The following is a 22,270-nucleotide window of genomic DNA, read 5'->3' on the forward strand; positions in this document are numbered from 1 at the left end:
AGCACTTTAAATTACTACCGTTATCTGATAGAAGGCTCCTATTAGATATGGGTTTACTTTACGACATCTTACATAAATTAGATCATCCAACATTACTAAGCCGTATAACATTTTGCACTCCTAAAAAACGTACTAGAAATACCGTATTATTTTATACAACATATCACCGAACAAACTATGGAAAAAATTCTATATTAACCAGATTACCTCACCTTTATAATGAAAACTTTAATAATATAGATATTTTTCACTTATCAAAAAAGAACTTTAAAAACAAAATTATTTGTAATATTAATATAACATAAGTCACAGGTATAAAGTAATGTATAATGTCTGTTCTTACACTATCATTTTGGCTACTTATAATGTCGTTATACACACTATTAGCTAAGTTATCACTTGTATGTATTCTTTCCGCTGTTATTACTATTTTAAGATAATTTTAAGCTGTTGTGTATGTAGATAAAAATAAATAAATAAAAATAAATAAATAAATAAACACTCCAATCAACAGTTTTACACTGAGGATCGAAATTAGGTTATTATGGTACTATAATCATTAAACTGTTCGGAAGACTTTAGCTTTGAAGTGTAGTATTTTATTTAAAACTAGCTTTTACCCGCGACTCCGTCCGCGCGGAATAAAAAATAGAAAACGGGGTAAAAATTATCCTATGTCCGTCTCCTAGTTCTAAGCTACCTCCCCATCAATTTTCAGCTAAATCAGTTCGACCGATCTTGAGTTATAAATAGTGTAACTAACACGACTTTCTTTTACAATCTTATATTTTACTAGCTGTCGCCCGCGACTCCGCCCGCGCGCAGTTAAAAAAGGGGGGGGGGGTATGAAAAATAGATGTTGGCCGATTCTCAGACCTACTAAATATGCTCACAAAATTTCATGAGAATCGGTCAAGCCGTTTCGGAGGAGTACAGTGACGAAAACTGTGACACGAGAATTTTATATATTAGATTTAAGGAAAAACATTCCCTTTTAGCAATTTTACTATTACTTAATAGTAATATTATAAAGTATCTACTTATTTATAAGGTATTTCTAGAACAACTCAACGTATCTTGATGAAATTTGGCACAGATGTAGAACATAGTCTGGAAGAACATGTAGGCTACTTATTAAGTTTTCTTTAATCCACGCGGACGGCGTCGCGTGCGAGAGCTAGTATAAAAAAAATGGTGAAAATATCTAAGTTAGACTTTGAAGATATAATTACGTACTTTCCTGTATCTTACCCTATAAAAAGTTTTTATTACGCATGTACAATCGAAAATTTATTTACATTCCAATCAATTGTCCGCAACAAAGTATAAAACAATAGTAACAAGGGACGTATTGTCACCTAAATCTGTCACATGGTTGAGTTCTTGCGTAACTAAGATCTGAGACGCGTGAAACGATACATTGTACAGAATGTCTGCGCCAGTCATTCTCAAACTGTACAACCTATTTACATAATTCCTAGGATTTAATGAAAGCAGAGCCGTCTTAATTCAGTTACATTAATATTGCGAATTATCTCATTATTTTTATTTAAATTGCATCTTAGCTTGTTATTAACCTAATCTAATTCATAATTTAAGAAAAACTTATCAAATATTACAAATTATGTATATTAATTGACGTTGTGATTATATCACCTTTTCCTGCTTATGTTTGAATTGATACTGTTATTATTAGATTGCGTATCACAGATCTGAATAATATTTTATTGTCCCCGAAGTTTTTTTTTTTTTTTTTTTTAATTTATTGTATAAAAACAATTTAGAAACAATACAATTTATAATAGTCAGCAGTACAAAAACCCACAGGGTTTAAGTGTACTCACTGGTCGCTTAGTTTATACAATCAACAAATTAACAATATTACAGACGTCCTTTACTTAATTTCAATAATTTAATTGAGAAAGATTAAACTATTTTCAGATCATAAAAACCGTTTGATTGACAATTGTATGATAAATATAAAATTATTGAGTTAAAAGTGCCGATTTCAAGGTACTTTTACATTTTGTTGGCTTTTTAACGATTTGGTCAAGCATTGCAATTGCAATTTTGCAAAGCATTTGAAGTTTATATCATTAGCAAAGCGGGCCGCGTGTTGTCAGAAATGCAGTCGAATAACAATAGCGCGCCAACCCGCGGCTAGTGATAATCGCGATGCGTTTCGCACAACAAACATTAGTAGCTTCAAATCACTTTCCGTTTTATCGTTTCGCAAATTATTTTACATGTCCAATGCTCTATGGAGCGGGGGTTAAGATATGACTGAAATTCGCTGAGCAAAGGATTTTTTTAAGAGATTTCTCATTCGTCCTTGACACTGATTTAATCTGATGACTTGTACTACTGAAATTAATTGGATATGAATTTATATCTCACTAAAAATTAAATTTTAATCATAAATTGATTTATTTTAAGGTTGCAAATCACAATCCTAGTAACAAACCTTAGGATTCTAGAAAAAAAAATTGTTTAGCAAAGTTGGAATCGTTGTTTGCCACAGTATTTGTTTACATTTTGCGAATGTCCTAAAAATGTTATTGAAAGGATCATTTATTTGTTATTTTTCTAAAATAATTTGAATATTCAAACATAACATGTATAGTTGGTATATCATTGAAATAATAATAAACATACTTTGTTTATCCTTTCAGTTGGAAAACGTGCAGTGCTGTTTGGATTTCCTCCACGCGCAAAAAGTCCAGGGGTTAGAACAAGTAACAGCTGTTGATATTCGGGACGCGAAATTAAAAGCTGTACTTGCCCTATTTTTTGCATTGAGCCGCCACAAACAAGCATCGAAACAACGAATAACGCCATCTAGTGGCAATGCAACGGCGATTGGAAAGAATACAGGCGACGATGTTCCGATAAGTTCTGTACAGAGGATAACAGGTGGCAGCAGCTGCGATGAAATTTTAACCGCCTGCGGAAATAACGTCGAGATGACGACATTAACAGCTAACAGGTAAGATTTCCAGTAATTTTATATTCTTATTTTTAACGATTTATTGCTTCAAAGATCTTGATTTACAAAACAACATAATTTTTTGTCTTTGCATAGTAAAGCGCCATCTATTAGTTGTCATTGACACTAACAAAGACAAATATTTTAAATAGTTCACATACATATTGCTAGATGTCGCCTTTTTTAAAAGCAATCCAAAAGTTTAAAAATTAATTGCCGCATATAGAAACAAAATTGAAACATAATTAAAGTTGAATTTTGTTTCGACTATTGGTTCCGAAATATAGCACTCGCATAATTACGTGTACTCGTTTACTTTATCATAAAAATTGAATCATTTTAACGATTTCTAAAGTTTATGCTTATTTTAGTTGAAACGATGTTTATTTAATCATTCTTTCGGCACGCTAATAAGGTCGGCAGACTTGTTCACTAGGGTTGCAGGAACAACAAACCATTGTTTGCTTTTCGACGTGATCTGTTTAGTCTGCGGGTAAATTGGAACAGTTTATTTTTAACCGCGTAAAAGTTCTTTTACTTTCTTCTAATTAATGGCCTTACTAATATTGCAAAATTTTTTGTCTTCGAATTCTAATTTACAAAGACAAATTAAAAAAAATTGATAGGTATAATATGTTAAATGAAAACAATTTTATAGGTGTTACACTACGCTATGTCACGGTGAATAAAGGACATCCATAAATTTACAATATCCTTTCTTGCCCGAATTAACAAGTTACACTTCCATAAGTCTATGGCCTTCATCTCAATATAAATAGAACCCAATTATCTTTGCTTTAATAAATGTCTAAATTTAAATAAATTTGTCATGCTTAATGAACAAATACCATAACTGCCTCATCTCATAACTTTGCACTTAAAACTACAATCTTAGCTGCAAACAAATAGCGTAAATTCTGAACACCTCAGATAAATCGAAGTCGCGACCAAAACGACTCAAAGGAATCTTGACAAGTTAGAGAGTTACTTTGAAGCGCAACTAAACTAATATTAGCGCATTAATAATAAGCGAATAAGTTCTTCTCTCTGCCGTGATTTCTCAACGAATCGTAACGAGAGAAGCTGCGCGTGCGCATTCGCGAACACACAAATTAGTCATACGAAGGGCTGACACTTCAGTAATCAGGAATAAGCAACAGAGATAATTATTTAATATTTATTATTTCAACGCTTTTTATCGTCTTATAGAATTGACACATTCGAGCTGGACGAAATATAAAATTAAAAAGGCTTTAAAGAAGTATCTATGCTCTTCGCGAGCATTAAATGACCAATTAATAAGTACAGATATTCAAAAATATAGAATCATTAAAAAATTGCAATGTTCCGATGGCTCGACCCTATTTAATATTTTTTGCTGTTTCAAACAAGCTAAAAGTAAAAGCCCTGAAGTAACTTATCTATAAATAGCCAGGCGTTCCGAGTTTATTCCTCTCTCGTAGGGATTTATACCCCGACTAAATTAAATCTACAAAATCGACTGAACACTGTCTAACAAATTGTAGTGCAATCGTAAACGCGGCGAGTGAAATCGAAACGGAAGATCGGAAATGCCCACCGCGATGGCCATAATTCTCGTTTACTGCAGTTACTGCACTTCGACTGTTGCCCGGCGACATTCTATTTATGTTAGCGCCCTCTATTGGCGAGCTGCCGAGATGATGCTCATCATTATGGGTTTACTCACGATCTATGTTAGTAAACAAAGAGCACAAGTTCCGAGAAAGATGCAATTTCATGTGCAACTTAATATTACAGGGGACGGAGATAATATATTATGCGATCAGTGCCAAATCATATTTCTCTTATAATCTGAACGCGAACAAGAAAAACATCTGTTAAAAGCTTCTCTGAAATGCTGTACTTTGTGTTTAATATTATGACATTTTTGGGTTTCAAAACGATGACTTTATTGATTACACAAATTAATTCGTAACATAAACAAAGCATAATTTAAAACTACAAATATTTTAAATTAAATATTATGTTAAGTGGACCGTTAACAGTCAATAGGTCTTCTCGGCACCTTTACAACCAAAAAGACGTGTTTTTTTTATTTTACTATATAAATTTATATTTAGATCCTGTATTATTACCATGGATGATATTCAAATTTACGTAAACGTTGTGTCCTTTGAAGCTTAATGAAAGCGTTGTTCCTTTTTATGACTGCGCTTAAATTAAAAACAACTTACAATACAAGCCTGTTTCACATTATCAGTTTACATTTTTTATGACCTAAATACTGATAACAATGGCGACGGATCCTACAAGTATAAGGTCGTAACTAATTTTTTGAACAGAAATACTTTTTGAGCTTTACAAACTCTGAAATAAAATCTCCTAAAGATTCTGTTTGGACATAACGTTAATATAACATCAACAGCCGGTTTATGCTCATTCAAGTCCCAAGAGTGTCGTTAACTGAACAAAAATTCCAATGAAAGAGCTTTGTAATCATGTTAAACATAAATAGTCAAGGCAATTAGTTTTCTGATAATTAAGTTACGTGATTCTAAACAGCAAACTTAACGCTGGGAAAGCTATAATCATATATTGAATTTCTTTCTTATTTCTAATTTAGCTCATTATGGCCTTTATATAAGTGTAATTCACACTCATGTATAAATGTAGAAGTGGTGTACAGTGTATGAGGCTCCCAACCCTTGGCTGACGGTCAATGCTTCCCTGATTACTCATACAATACGAGGATGTCACGCCGAGACAGGACTCCCAAACTCACGACAAAAGGCTAACAAGCTATTGTCTGTCATTTGTTGTCACGCCACGTTGAATATGATAGTGGTGCGTCTGTTTCTACCTTTATCAAAATGAGCGTGTTGTTAAAAACTTCCGCGTTTAACTAAAAAATACAATAATTCATTTTTAATTACTTATATATCGGAAGTTAATAACCTAATTGAATTGATATAATTAGTTTAACTTCTATTGATAATTTATAGTTATGTTGTGTTTAATGATACATAGTTTAATAATAATAAATGATTTGAAATCAAGGTGACACGCGGCTGTAGCCCTTCAAGGACAATTCGAGCAATGTCAAGGTCCCTCGAAATCGTCGTAGGTTTTAAAATTCCGAGAGTTTTTCTTACTCGCAACCGGTGAAGCACGTTCACACAATGGGTCTACTTTCCTTTGCGGGGCAAGCCTTGTGTGGCCGACGCGCCGCGGCCCTGCCGGTACATTGAGCTTGATAAATTATCATTAATTTAAACGTCGTTATAACACGACGATGACCGTAATGATAACGAACTGTATCACATTATTATGTATTCGGTACATCACCGTATGGCAATGGCATGTAAGGGAACAATATGCTCTTACGTCACTACGTTGACAAAAAACGATCAATTCTTTAGTTCTCAATTTTTTTTATCCTGTGCCCAAATGATAGACAATTCTGTAAGGATGAAGTACTTCGAAGTAAAGTCGAATTGAATTAAGTAACTAAATATACATACACATACATATAATAATAAAGAGCTGTATAACACTACTAGCTGTCACTCGAGACTCCGTCCGCGCGGAATTAAAAAAAAAACATACTAAGTAGCCTATGTGTTCTTCCATTCTATGATCTACATCTATGCCAAATTTCATCGAGATCTGTTGAGCTGTTCTGGAGATACCTTCAAACATCCATCCATCCATCCGAACATTCTCATTTATAATTATGTAGTATTAGTAAGATTATATAACAAAACATTTGAAAATTCAGTTATCGAATAATAAAAATTAACGTATCAAATTAAAAGTTAATAATTGTTTGCAGTACATTGATACGTACTAAAACAGGAACTAACACAGGAAGTGTTTCTACAATTAACTGTGATAATTAGTGACTGCTAGAAAGTTTGACTCAAGGTGTTTAGGTGCGTACGATCTCTACGAATATCGACGTCAATTATAAAGTGTAATGAACCAGAGTTTTCCTTATAACATGCGAATGATCTTAGTTTGTTTTTTTTAACCTATTATGCATTATTATGTTCAATTAACCTTAATTATACTAAACAGCCTAATATAAAAATACATATAAAATTCATAAATAAGTTATGTTATGGTTAGAGTAACCATTGAATAACTGAGAGTGACAATTTTGTGTAGTTATAGTGATCGGATCAAGTGTCTGCGAACTCGAGTCGGGTCTCTAGTTGTAAATAATAACATATCTTTGTTGACAGCCTCGTACCCTTGTATAGCTCGTTTCCGCCTGTCGTCTCCGTAACCGATAAACAAGCTAGATAACTCTCAAGTTCTTAGGGGAGTCAATTAAAAATATTAGGGGATAGTATTGTTATCAAAGCATATTATAACTTTACAAGAAATCCAGTTTATTAGGCTTTCACAGCTCAATTAAATTATGCAATTTTTCATATACACGAACTAGTTATTTCATGTGTAATATTATAACGACTTTTAATCCTTCAAAAGTGCTTGTACTTTTACTACTACAAAAATAGTTCACTGTAGTTTGCCATTATATGTGAGCACTTAGAATATAATTAACCTAATTTCCAATTAAGGGTCGCAATGGGCTAGCAACCAAATCAATAATCTTTTGAATCTCGGCACGGAACACAATGCTAACTACAGCATTTAGGTCACCATTTTGATCTTAAGATTATTGATTTCATTGGACTAAATATAGTTTATTCTTGTCCCTTAACTCTAGTAAAATATTTAATAGATCAAAGGTATCCTTTATCACTTCACAGATAAAAAACACGAAATTTAATTAAAATCAATAAAAAATGAGTGAAAATATGATGGTGCAGATGAAAAAAGAATAGATTATAAATCTTTCACTTAGTTTATTCGTGACCAGTCTAATTAATGAAAAATATGTAGGCGTATAATAAGCGTTTTGTGGTTTTTGTTCTTAATCATTTAACAAATCGTGTTAACGCATTCATGTAAAACCTGAGTGTGTAGGCAATATTTTACCTGAACAGTTCAACTGATCGTTACACGCGTTGTAACTGTCAGTTAAAATTGAAGGTGTGTAACAGGTTTAATTTCAGAAATTATGATATATTAATATCGTTGTCGGAAACCGAATGCAACAATTTTGTTTTAAGAGCAAAGAGCAAACTCAGCCGGCGGCGGCGGCAGTGCGGCGGGTGTAGCGTGTCAATTGTTTGCTTTGGGTCCCGCACGCTATAATCTATCTATTATGTTTCATCAACAATATGTTTGCGAGTCTACTCTAATAATAACTTGTAATAAATATCGAATTTAGTATAGATCACTTTACGACCACTTGAAGATAAAACAGTTATGATAATTTTAAACAAAGGAATCAGGGAATTGAACACTTATATGAAACGTAGTTTGGAGACATATTTGTAAACATAGCATATAAATAACTTATATATAATCGACCGATCGTGCCTCCCGTTTGTTTGTAATTTGCCTAGGGTAATTGTTAAAATTCGATAAACGTATTCAGTGATATTATCGTATGTTATTTGGTCACTTCAAAAATATGAAGGCATGTTTTGTGTACAACTAAAACGACGGGCGGTCAAAGTGAATGGATGAATGAAATGGCCGACGCGGAAGGAAACAACATGATTGTGCCACTTTACGACCACACACACAGCTGTACCAGATACAAGAATTGTTTTTTTATGTATTTTTTTAAATGACCTATCAAGACTTTTTTTTTAATTTTAATAATAAGGCTTGAGCAGGTGCACTTTGCTTTATAAATCAGAAATTAAAAAAAAACTTACTTTACTCGAGCTATGTATGTAAATTGTAAAACATTAAAATTCACCCCAAACCGCAGTAAAGCTCAGAGAATTAAGAAATAAAAAATAATTACGTACTAAAAAGTAGTATTATCGGCTTATCGTTTAAATCTATTACCTCGACCCAATTCCAAGACCTAACCTGGAATATTAATTTCCTAAACAAAACGTCCATAAGGAAAATGGGTTAACAACTTTCGGAAGTAACTTGGGAAAATGTTAAACTACAGAATATAGAAACATCTAGAATCGTAAGGTAAAATATGAAGTTTTAATAAGCATTTCAACCATTATTAAAAATTATATTTGTACCACTAATTTGTTAGACCTTACAACAATACAATAAAGATCAAAATTCCATGCACGGTACTTTACTAGTACTCGACTTTTTGTAAAGGAAATTTCAGTATAACACGAACGTTTTACGATCGTCTGTCTGTGGGCATACAGCGGATGACGGGCCCCCGTTCAAATTCCACTTATTAAACTGCACCTCTTTATGTCCTCGTAAATTACATATTATGAGTCCAATGCTTCGTTTAATCCTGGGCGCTTACTGAAAAGTTGTAACTATAACTAAATTATTATTACACAATTTAAACATAAGACTGTCAACAATATCCTGGATAAACTTATGACACTTAATAAGCTTTTAGTATGTACTAAAAGAACAGGAAATTATTCACAAAAACAAAACACCAATAAGAATGGTATATACTAAATAGCACTTCAGTCTACGATAAATGTTTTTTTTTTTTAAATAAAACGGATAAAAGCTTCAAACAAAGTCGGATAACCAGTAATTTGAAAAACGAGATTTTCCAAAATAAGAAAAGATTACTGATATTTCTTATTAAGTTTTGATAAGTCATCGATCGAGGCTCTTTATTTATTTACTAAGATATGTATGTAAACATGATGTATATTTTAAGTGTCGTAAATTTCAACCACAATGTATCAAAAGCGTATAGTAGATTAGAAGTGCTTTGCAAATTGATGCGTCGCTTATATTGTATGACAGCTTAGTACGAAAGCTTCGTAGTTATTTATGCTAAAGTACTTATTACATTATTTACCGTGTACGTACCTATTATTTATGTAAAGTGCTTCGTTCGAACACATTTACACACCTTTATGTATAGAACTTATATTCGAATGTGCGGTAATAAATCTCCGGATACTTTTAGACGTTCTCCGAATAGTTAGTTTTAAGCTGTAGGGAAATTAGTTCGTTTTGATAACGTATTTCCGCATTGTCTACATTCGAATTTTCGGTTGAATTAGAAATTAACATATTACAAGCTTTTTTGTTCTTTTAATAGATAAGATCTATTAAATAGTAGCGAATAACCAAATGCCTCAAACGAAATTAAGTTACTACCTTAGTTAACGATAGTATGTTCGTTAGTTGTCAGCTCATTTATGTCCTCACCGAGGGGCTCAGAGCCTACCCAAATTAGGAATGACTAGGCTATAGTAAACCACGCTAGCCCAATGCGGGTTAATTTGCTTCACACATATCTTTGAATTACTTCCCTGATATGTGCTGGTTGCATCAAGATGTTTTCTACTCCACCGTAAGAATGTCAGATGGGGATCGAACCTGGACGTGTAGCTTTCGGTCCTGTCCGGTCAAGCGCTTACACTGTGACAACGAATCCTCCCTATGTTATGTTATTACATAACTATTATAAACTTTTCGAATAATTTGATCATATATAAGAAAGTTTTACAATACGTAAACGATTACAGTGAAGCTTTAAAACACTTTTTTAAACACACAAGTTTTTAAAATTTTCAGCCTTGCTTAGGTACGTTCAGCGTAAAGAGCTTTAGTCTTTTAAGTACGCCTACGTTGGTATCTTTTTGTTGGTAGAGAATTAAAATAAAACAACTATTAAGTACGAAATGTGGTCCTAAATACAACGATGCATATCTTGTTTTTTAGGGATATCAATAAATGTGAGTTGAGAAAAAAAGTTGGATCGAATACTGAAACCAAATTTTACCTATTGGACGCCAAATGCTCGTAAATAAATACTCTGTTTTTTTTTTAAAACTAGCTGTCGCCCCCGATTCCGTTCGCGCGAAATTAAAAATAAAACGTAATAAGTAGACTATGTGTTCTTCCTGACTATGTTTTACATCTGTGTCAAATTTCCACATCCATCCATCTAAATATTCGCATTTATAATATTAGTATGATATATTTACCTACAATTGTTTCGAAATAACAACTCACGATTTCAAATCAACATTTGCTCTAAATGATTGTTAACTATGGATATTAAATTGGGCTTAAACTATTTTACTCGACTATAATTTCCTTGAAATATCGATTGTTATTCGGATAATAAACAGTTGTTCGTTCACGATAGATGTTGCTGTCATTATCGATAACTATGAATTCATAGTGAGGCAAGGACTGCGACCCACGCGCACCCTCACATTATACTGCGTTAATATTACTATGCAACATGTAACAATCAACCTCTAACCTATTAGTTACTTTATTATTTTGTGTAATATTTATATTTATTTATAAAACATATTTTTTTTGTTTTATTGTTAGCTTTGCATAAATGGATCTGAATTCTGATAAATCCTTCACAGAATTGTGTACTAATTCAGTTATAAGATTTTCATTTAACTTTAAAGTCTTGAAACATGAATGATTCACACAGATGTAATTTAAATTGATAGTTCAAGAGTCGCATCGATCTTAAATGTAACGAGAGCTTTAAGCACTTTGCTTTTAGTGTGACATTTTCTTTCAATAATAATTATAACCACCTAAATTCTGATAACCTTTTCCCTCAACCCAAACACGGCTGTAAAATGATACTTGTGAAAAATCCGAATGAGTAGATACCTGTGGAAAGTTTGCGATGCTCTGTGTGAATTTTTTTGCCACAGACGGGTCGAGGGTCGAGGTGATTTAACGAGATAAGCCGCGAACCCTTCTGTGAGTGCATAATGTCATCCCGCTAATGCAAGGGCTCCTCCCCGTCGCAGATGGCACCCGTGCCGCAAGTTTTTCATACTCACCCACTATAGCATTAACATTCGCTGCATCCCGGCGCGATCACGGTTTCGGAAGGGGCGAAGGCCCTCTTTCGTCGACTGCGCTGTCTATCGTGCGGCCGCGATGCTCGCGCGCGCACGTGCTCTGTGCGCCTCGCGTCGTGCACGAACACATCGTCTCTGAAAGTTGCGCGCTCTGTGACAAATCGTGCTAAGGATTATTGTTTATGGTGTGCAAAGCTCTATGTATTTATAGCCGCGGATCGTGCTCTATCAGTTGTCTAAGTGGACGCAACGAAAGAACCGTTTTTGATGTTTATTTTAATGCCGTGTTTGGAGTTAATTCCGAGTCTCTATTCGTTTTGTTTACGCGTTTGTTCGTGTGATTCACGTTCGGTTTACTCTCACTCGTAATATAAACCTAAGAGTTTATACTTTAATTACTTCTTAGAATGTACCTGTGATCTTCCAGTTCCTTTTAATTTTACTATTTATATACTTTCTAACTTTACCGATTCTTTTTCTAGTTCCTCTGCAATTCTGAAGGTTGGCCTTTTCAGATACAGGCGAATATAATTTATGGTTTTATACTTAAAGATATAGAAGATTCTTAATACGTTTAATCTCAAACATACTACAAATTTTAATATAAATTCATGATAGAAGTTCATAAAGACTATTGTTATTTATGGTATTAAATTTTCCAACACCAACTATGCATAATGCTCTTTAGAAATTCAAGTAAGAGTTGTACCAAAAGTTCAGTACTCCTGACTAGTTGCGCTTGTGCCGAAGCCGGTGAGTCGGTGAGGCAATTGTTTTGCTCTCCTGTCCATTCGCAATCGCCGTACCTAAAGCAAAGTGACTTACGACAAGCGTTTCGTTTTACTTATTGGCGTCGACTGGACTTGACTCTCTCGTCCTGCCCACGTTACACCTAGACTAGTCTTGCAACAGGGATAAATCGTTTTCAATTATAATTAAATGGTTTAATAGAAAAACACATTTAATATACAAGCTTGATTGTGGAGTATAGATTGCGGTAATAAAGTTCTAAGTTTTTGAAATGGCTTATTTTTTTCATTGAAGCATTTTCTTTTGCTTTTATTCTTTTTTATTACGAATTTTGTTTTATTTAATTTATTTATATATATTCAATAGAAAATGCCTATTTGGTATCCTTACGTTATTTTGTCCGTGGCGCTAACAAACATAAGCTATTTTTAGCTGAGCTAACTAAATACAGCTCATAAACTTTTTGTAACTTAAATTAATAACAATTTTAGCTACATTCACAGTCAACAACAACAATGACCATGTGTTTGAAAGATAACCGTTTCTTTTTTCTCTTGTTTTAGTGATTATTTATCGCTGGGATGTAAAAATTTGGAACGATGCCATACTAAGGACGATATATTTATATTGTTTCTTTTATCTTTTATTATTATAATTGAATTGATTTAATGCAGGTGTAAAAGATATTATTACTTTTGACACTATCAGAAGTATTACTTGGGAGCAAGTTTAAGAAGAAAAAAAATCTTGAAACAAACGAAACTTGAAAACAAAAATGAAACTTGTACTATTCATCATACTAATATTATAAATGCGAATGTTTTGATGGATGGATGGATGAATGTTTGTTTGAATGTATCTCTTCGGAATGACTCAATGGATCTTGGTGAAATTTGGCACAGACGTAGAACATTGTCTGGTAGAACACATAGGCTACTTATTAAAATTTTTAATTCCGCGCGGACGGAGTCGGGAGCGAAAGCAAGTATTTTATATGAATAATTCTAATTCAACGCTACACCAATGTTCGTGAAGCAATAATATCGAAATTACAATATTATAATAACTGATAAACAACTTAATTCATTGCTCTCTTTGCATAAACTGTTTTAGTAATATGCTAATCATGTTCTTAAACGTTGACTTAAAGCTACAAATTTTATAAGCGAAAATAAATAAGATTAATTCTCTAATATCACAATCTCCAAAATTAATCTTCATTAAATCTATTTACATTAAATTATATGTACTAAATTAAGAAGAATATGTAAAGTTTTAAAAGCCTTGTTCACAATTTGATTCCGATGACTTGATACAAAAAAAATCTAGTAATAAATGTAGCCTATGTAATCCGTGAATAGTGTAGCTTCCCAACAATGAATGAATTTTTCAAATCGGTTCAGTAGTTTTGGAGACTTTTTAACTAGTATAGAAAAAACTTTCATGTGTTATTAAAAAAAAGCTAACAAATAAGATTGGAATTTGCGATTTCAAGACTTTGTTAGTATGTGAAGAGTATATATACATTTATCTTAAGTAAACCAGTTTGCAGAGACCAACGTGCATGTGGGTGTACATTGTAGTTCCCCGCAACGCAGACCCACTGTAAAATCTCAAATAAGACTCGCGAAACAATATAGTCAAAGAATTAAATTCCCTTTCCACTCAGGTTCGAATATCCAGTAAACTGTCATCATAAGAGCATCATAATGGCACGTTGTACTTTGTTCCAAGTTATGTTACAAGTTTTCAACCAAATTGCTTTTGAGTGTAAATACATTTTGCTGATGGGTAGAAAATAAACGTCCCCGATTGTACCTTTTCTTTCAATGTGTATTTTTATTATTTTCATTTCAATAACTGTTAAAAAGGAATGTAAGGTTATTTAAATGTTATAAAAGCGTCGATGTAACTTACAAAGTATATCGACGCTTTTATCGCAACCAGGTATTGTTTTTTTTTGTTTTTTTTCACGACTTAACTTTAAGCTGTACGCTTAATAAAAAATCTAGAAGCTTCATCGGAATTCAATTATAAAGACTTCTCCAGTAAAGAAACCAAAATTATACTGTAAAAGTTTTAAATTCATTTACGTGAAATGTGTTATAAAAAGTATTCTTAGTTTAATTAAAGCTCAATAACATGCTATAAAATTTCTTTCTCTTATTTACTGATGTATGCTACTGCTTTTAGCATGCCAGTAATATAATGATAAAATCTGCTGTAAAGATTGTTAATTTAAAAATAAACATATCCATAAATACGCACAATCAGGTAAAATAAGTACAAGCTTCAGTTATAAAATTCTAAAAGTAACAGGACTTTTGGTAAACGAATCATTAAACGCGAACGGTACACATTCGGAATATTTTAAAGCCAGCAACACACATTTTGTTTTAACTGCACAGTTTTCTCTGTACAGTTAAAACTTATATGTGTATGAAAAATTGAGAATTGTTCATTTTAACTGACTGTTTCAATTTTGCCTACACACGTAAGGTTCATTTAGACAAATTTCGGAATAGTACAAACAACGCTCGGCTGCTGTTGGTCGTTATGGTTAAACGAGGCCTTACGATTTGAAGTAAAACTTAACGTGTGTAGCGGGTTTAATTCGACTCGCGTGCCACTTTAGTGATACGTAAACAAGTCTTACTGAGCCAACCTTTCGGCATCGAAGTGTAGACTGACAAAGTTATCTGACCCGATGTGCATAAGTCAAAATAAATTACGATAAATGACTAGCGCCCTCCTGTTAATTTCAAAAAAAGTGTCATAAGAGGTCTCCTCTGCGGAGATGGAGAGAGAGAGTCATAAAAGGAGAGGTGTCTCCTGTCTGACTGTAGCTGTTTGGTTATGTCTTGGCTGTTTTTTTCTATGCCTAAGTGTGTTTTACATCTTTTTTGAAAAAAAAACAACGCCTTACTCCCCGAGTCAGATAAGTTTGTCTTATTGTAACAATTAGAGTAACAATTTTGTAACATTTAAAACATAACAAAAAAGTTACCCAGTCGTAACGTCGCTTTAATTCGTCAGTATTGTTTGTGGACGTTAAGGGGGAGGTTTGGGGTGGTTACCCCAAAAGATTGTGCACCCCCGTTTGTTGTGCACAACAATAGTTCACAGAAATAATCGATATCTCCCATAACAGTGAAAGATCGAGAGCCGTTTAGTATATTTTGAATTGTTCCGAGCCCTTTTATTTTTTGGTGTTCGTGTATCCGAGCCCTTTTGTCTTAATGAAATGATTGCACGCAATTGATATATTTAATTTATCTTTAAAACCTGTGAATGTACACTAAAATAACATCTCCCTATGTGATCAATTAACCACAGTGTTAAATTTAAGTTCATTGGAATAGTGGCTTCAAATAGTGACGTAATTATTACTGAATACATTGCTATTGCTCAAGTACGATTGCATTGCGTCAATGTTTTGGACAAGAATAAACTGACTTTATTGATAAGAATTGATAATATTGAATTTATGTAATTGATTTCTTTTGTTACGAGCCGTTTTAACACTGCAAATGATGTCTTATTGATATGTTATATTTGGTAATTTTATATAAAAAATTTGAAATAAGTACCAGGTTTATTAGCATGTTATTGGATAAAATGATTAATAGTTATATGAACAAAACTAATATATAATTAACCTATAATTTCTCTTTCCTGATATATCGAGTAGTAGTATTATTAATTTATATTAATCAAATCATCAAAATAAAAAATAAAAAAACATACATTTCTTTCGTCTGTAAATGAACAAAACAGCGACTTTTAACTACGGCAGTTAAATAATTTAATTATTCGGTTACGAGCTCTTGGAAAGGATTACGCTTCCAAAAAAAACTATTTTAAATTAGAATCCTTATTGATGCGTTTCATTAGATCTGAGATATGACGGTGAGAGACACCATTCACGCGTAATTAATCCCAGAGTTATTTTCTACTCTTGTCTTAAGAGAGCTTGCTGTTGAGTGTTCACTTGACACATACACACTATCTTCGTTCAAATATAATTATACCTGTACTTATTTAATGTCGTAAAAAATCTTATTTATGTATCTTTAATAAACGCACTCGCTGTATTAAATAAATAATTATTCATTTGTTTTGTTCTAATAAAAAAAGTACTCAATAAATTCGTAGACACCATAATATTCGAGTCTTACCCCCGCATTCAGAAAACTGCAGTAGAATCCCTCACTTTTGACAGATAATATTTTAAGACTTTGCAGAGTTTGTCTTGAATGATGTGCAAAGGGCACGAAAGGGGGAGTTAGTGATAAATCTGACTTAACGTCATGAGTCCGCACTTTCCTAGCCGCAGGTATCGTATGCTGACGCTAATGAAAATATATCGACAGTTACAGAGCTTTTTCTGCACATTCTAAAACATTTGAGCTTTGTGGGATTACACGGACATTAGAGGTGTTTCAGTTAATATATCGTTTCCAGAACTATGTATAAAACTAACTTATTTTTTACTTAAATATTATTATTTAGATTATTTCTAATAATTTCACTGATATTTGCGTGCATTTATTATATGTATGTATTACATTTTGAGCAAACGCTTGAAATTGAAATTTGTTTTTACGCGAACTATTCATAATATTAAGCTATTAATTAATGAGAAAAAAAAACAAAAACATACTAGTTTATTTTTACTAAATGAATTGTATCAGGATTTCATTTTTCAAGGAAGCTCTAAGATTTTTCGCAGGTGAACTTTCATACAAAAGCTTTTATTATTGTTATTTACGGGACAGGGACAATGCGCTGCGTAATCTCTGGCGCAAGTAAGAAGCGGAATTTAAAGCGGAATTTAAATTCTTTTTTAACTGTGGAATTCTAAATTAAAAATAAAAGAAAAACAACGCGAATTTATAGAAAACGTTTTTTTCCTCTTCGCCAAGCGTTGGTTAGTCGTAACCAATTTTTTAGAAAAATCGTGGACCGCATGTAATTTTCTAAATATACTTTCAATTCCTTTGATTGTTATATTATTTTTTTGTATATAGATAGTATGTAGTGACTCAATATCAATTGTTTGTTTTTACACCATAAAAAATTACATAAGCCGCTAGTGATCTTAGCTTTCTGTACTCTCTTGTAATAAATTAAAAGCGTTAATATGCGCTACATTTGTTTGAATTTTACAACAGGACTGTGTTGTGGTGTTCATGTTATCGCAATAAACTTGTACAAACATCATAAACATCTCTCAATAGCCGCTAATTTCCTCTAACTTGTGCCGATAATTCCCAGCGTCCATTCTCCTCGCGCCTCGCTGTTACACAAACACCCCATTTATATCCTACTATTGTATGGGCTTAATTAATTTGCTTTTATGTGAGCAAGCTTTGCAATTTAGTTGATATGTGAGGAAAATAATTTTAAAAAGTGTGTTTGTTGCGTTTTTTTTTTAATTTTGTTTTTATGGATTAAAAAAAATAAAATCTACAGTTCATCTAAAAGTAACAAATAAACCAAAATGTACACTGAAAGTTGCGACGATAAGTAAAACATAAGGGGTTGTGTTAAAATTTTAAAATATAAGGGGTGTTTCTTCTTTCAACGAATGACATGTGGGTGGGTTTTGTTCGACCAAAATCCCCGTTTAAAACATATTGTAATGCTTCTTTCGTTTTATATATAGATTTTGGTCTCAGAAACCAACGCTTAGTGTTACTCATTGTTTGCATTCTTATCAGTGGAGATTATATAGTCAAGAGCATACACGTAAATACCAAAAAAAAAAACTATGTATATTATATCTGATGCATCGTTTTCATCGTGACTCAGTGATGAAGGAACGTGAACAAACCAGTTAAGGATCTTCTTTTAAAAATGTATAATCCATGTCGCTGTCATTGCTTTCCTATCGCGTTCCGATCTTACCATGTAACGTATTAAAAAAAGGTTACGGTAACTGAATAATTAATTATGCTAAGAGGTTATCGAAATATAATACGAGGCATTTTATCATCTCCTGAAGATGTACACGTTATCATGCAACTCGCTTGGCTGCTTACGTCATTTTAACAGTTTAGTAAAGATACACATCTTTTACTCAAAAGCCTCTTTAAAAGTTTTATTGATTCCAATGAATCTTCTTCTGCTAAATTTTTTATTCAACTTGTAAACCCTCAACTTTAATTCCCCGTCTTCAACACCGGAGCCCTGGGAGACCACCTGGACCATTTTGAGAATTACTGATTTAGTGCAATCGTCTACAGAAATGAATAATACTACAACGTTTAACTCTACAATATACAGAGTAACTAAACAATGTTTCTTTGTTCATATCAATCGTTCATTAAATGGATCAAAACGTTCCTTATGTTAATATCTCGAGTCTTAACGGGAGGCATTGAAAACGAGACATAAATCTGTCGCTGAACGCGCTGCGGTTACCTTGGACTTGACTTGTTTATTGCTAGAAATTCTCAGACTTCCTACAAAGCACAACGAGCGTCATTTCCAAAGCTTATTGGTCATTATAAACAAGTTGTCGTTTAATGTTCACTGATTATATACGACTGGTAATTTTTCTCAATTCTATAATTTATCTATTTAACATAATTTAACTGTCCCTTTTTCCGCTTCACTTTATTACATACGGGTTTTTGTCTAATAAATTATAATACACTCTTTTTCAAATGTATTAATTTCAGTTTTTAGCGCTTTCTAAGAATATTTTATTTTCGATAGGCGTATAACTGTAACTTCTTAGTGATATAAAGATAAAAGATGTAGCTTGATGTCAAATTCTATTATGACATCTTTAGAACTAGTGACAAATGTTAGTCACTACTCTATCTTAAATAAAATAATAGCAGTATCTGTAAACATGGTGTGTTGCAATGTAAATGATGCGTACAAAAATATCAAACAACAATCGACAGCTACGTGAATGAATTAACATAAACATGGCCGCGTGCTGACATCGACGGATTCCACGAAACTGGTGTTTCTGTTTGACTATACGCTGTTCAAAGGAGCTTACGTCCATTTTGTTTCGAAGAGAGCCCTGTATAAAGCCAATTTTCAACGGAACATCACTCTTTGTTTAAAGCGTTGATCGTTATCTATACATTTAACTTTATGGGTAAAAGGAATTTATAGATTTTAACAAACGTTTGAGGGAACGTAAGTTCATTTTTTTTACACTATCGAATTATTTCAAATTATATAGTGAAGTAATAGTTGTGTACGCATAAGTGTAAATGGTTATTCGGTTGATTTGTTTTTCAAAAATAATACATTAAATTATGAAGTACATTTTCATTGCATTCATTTTAACAAAAGGTAGCGTCTGACAAAAAATAAGGAATTCTTTGCTTTCCGGTATAATCATTAGCTAATTTTTTACCGTTCAGTGACGTCATAGCAGCACCAAAACAAAACCGCAAACTGTTCGAAATTTAAATCCGGTAGAAACGCAATGAATCACAAAGGAATCTAGATTTAACCCTCACGCCGTGACATTTGACATCTCACGAGTGGTCTTAGATCGTTTTAAACGATTTATCCATTGTCATGTTGTAGATACTTGCGTAGGTGTCGGTCCTTAGGTGAAGCTCTCATGAATTATTTAGATGCATTTATGCCTTTAGTTATCACGCAGTACCTCGGAGTGTTGTTACCCGGCCGAAGCGACTTGTAAATTTTTATTTTTATTTTAACGATGCCTTTCCAGTGTTTTGTTATTTTTAAAATAAAATTACACGTACCTTTAGTGCGAAAACTTTAATTAGTAATCATTGAAATGTATTTTATAGGTATAATTGCCTGAATTTCAATTATTACTATTATTGATTTTACTTGTAGGTTCTATAGTAATTTATATTTCGTGATTTCCAGATTTATCTAATATATAAAATTCTCGTGTCACAGTTTTCGTCACCGTACTCCTCCGAAACGGCTTGACCGATTCTCATGAAATTTTGTGAGCATATTCAGTAGGTCTGAGAATCGGCCAACATCTATTTTTCATAACCCCCCCCCATTCTTTTTTTTTTTTTTAACTGCGCGCGGACGGAGTCGCGGGCGACAGCTAGTATAAATATAATTTAATGTCCATTGCTTAACTATTATTTTTGAAATAAGGATGTTAATACGAATTTAATTGACAGTCTCCAAATACTTCCAAAACAGAAAGTCATATGATTTTGTTACCAAAGGGTTTTTTTAACTTTCAACGAGGAACCAAATCAAGATTCTTGTTGACGTTTCAATTTTAGTCGAACACTGAAATATAAATACATATATATATAAACGCGTTTTTATTTAATACTATTTATAAGTTCCAATAAAGCTGCGTGTAACTTCACTTAGGATTATTATTTATAGTCTACGAATGATGTGTCTTTAATTTATCGGTTATTATTCAACGTGTTGAAAGTTAAAACAATAAATATACGAGCATCCGAATGGAGTAATACTTGTTTAGTACGTCATTAAGGTACTGTTATAATTGTTACAAAGAAAATCTGTTCTTAAAACGACCTGAAATAATTATTACTCAGAATTTTTAATGAATTTTCAAAGTAGACTCACATTTTTGTTATATTCCTAGTCCGAAAAGCGATTTATTTGACTATAATATATTTTAGCAAAACATCTGACTAGGAATTACAATTATTATTCAATTTTAGTTATTTTGCACAATTCTTTTAATTGCACTTGTTGTACTCTTTTTATATATGCCGAATAAGTAATCATTAGACTATTTCGTCATTATACATAATATAATATGTACACACAAACAGTCGACTCTCTGTTAAACAGGGCGGGACTGCAACAATGTGATAATTCAGATAATGAATTTAAACCGCAGTTTGCTCGATGCGAGCACGACCAATAAAGCCGTATGTACACTGGATTCATCCGATAACACTATTACTTATCCTTTCTACAAACTTTTGTATGTGTTAGTGCAACTGGTTTTATTTTGTCAATTGATAAAACAATACGTGAACAAAGGTTAATGACCTCTACGTCGTGTGTGTGTCGGTAATTACGTTTTTTTCTCTCCATTGTCCTTTGTTGAATGACGATACAATAATAACTAATCGTTCGAGTCCCCCCTCTTTCTAAGTTGAGCTATTACATTCAATTGTTGGTAACATTTGAACAATCAAATTGATAATAGAGACAGGGCGCTATCTACTATGGAATAACGAAAATGACGTCACGAACATGCGATGTCTAATATAATTACTTAGGCGACTTTAAAATAATAATGTAATAAACTTTGCAGTTTACAATAAATAATAAATCCAATGTAAAGGCAACTCGTTAGAGCTATGCAATGGATACAATCGTGCGACCCCTTGATATTCGAGCGATGCAGCCAGCGTTGGCATTTGCGGGTTCAGTCCTTTAATGCCGAGTATGGACACAATCGGCGGAATCTAATCCTACCCACGTTATACATATAGCTAGCTAGATAACTTGATTACTACTTCATATACTTTTATTTTATTTATCACCATGTTCGATTTCATAAATGATGAAATGTCATAATTTGACGCACAACATGCAATTTAGTTGAAAACATGTCATAGACAACATATACAAAATGGCAAAATTATATCATACAGTGAAAGTTTGCTGAACGATATTCCATCCTACATGGGAAGCGAATTTAATT

General features: G+C 32.7%; 1 protein-coding gene across 4 annotated transcripts in view; it reads left to right on the forward strand.

Moving 5' to 3' along the window:
- LOC106710314 (protein sickie) overlaps window positions 1–22,270 on the forward strand; it is a 129,765-nt gene that overhangs the window by 38,930 nt on the left and 68,565 nt on the right. For 2 of the 4 annotated variants that reach the window (XM_045686044.1, XM_045686047.1), the window contains exon 4: window positions 2,673–2,986. In XM_045686044.1, coding sequence (XP_045542000.1) covers window positions 2,673–2,986 — 314 coding nt within the window. Of the gene's footprint in view, window positions 1–2,672; window positions 2,987–11,920; window positions 12,039–22,270 lie in introns of those variants that run through there. The other 2 variants (XM_045686051.1, XM_045686056.1) reach the window with 1 other exon arrangement.

Source organism: Papilio machaon, chromosome 3 (genome assembly GCF_912999745.1).
Source record: "Papilio machaon chromosome 3, ilPapMach1.1, whole genome shotgun sequence".
In the NCBI taxonomy this organism is placed as follows: domain Eukaryota; kingdom Metazoa; phylum Arthropoda; class Insecta; order Lepidoptera; family Papilionidae; genus Papilio; species Papilio machaon.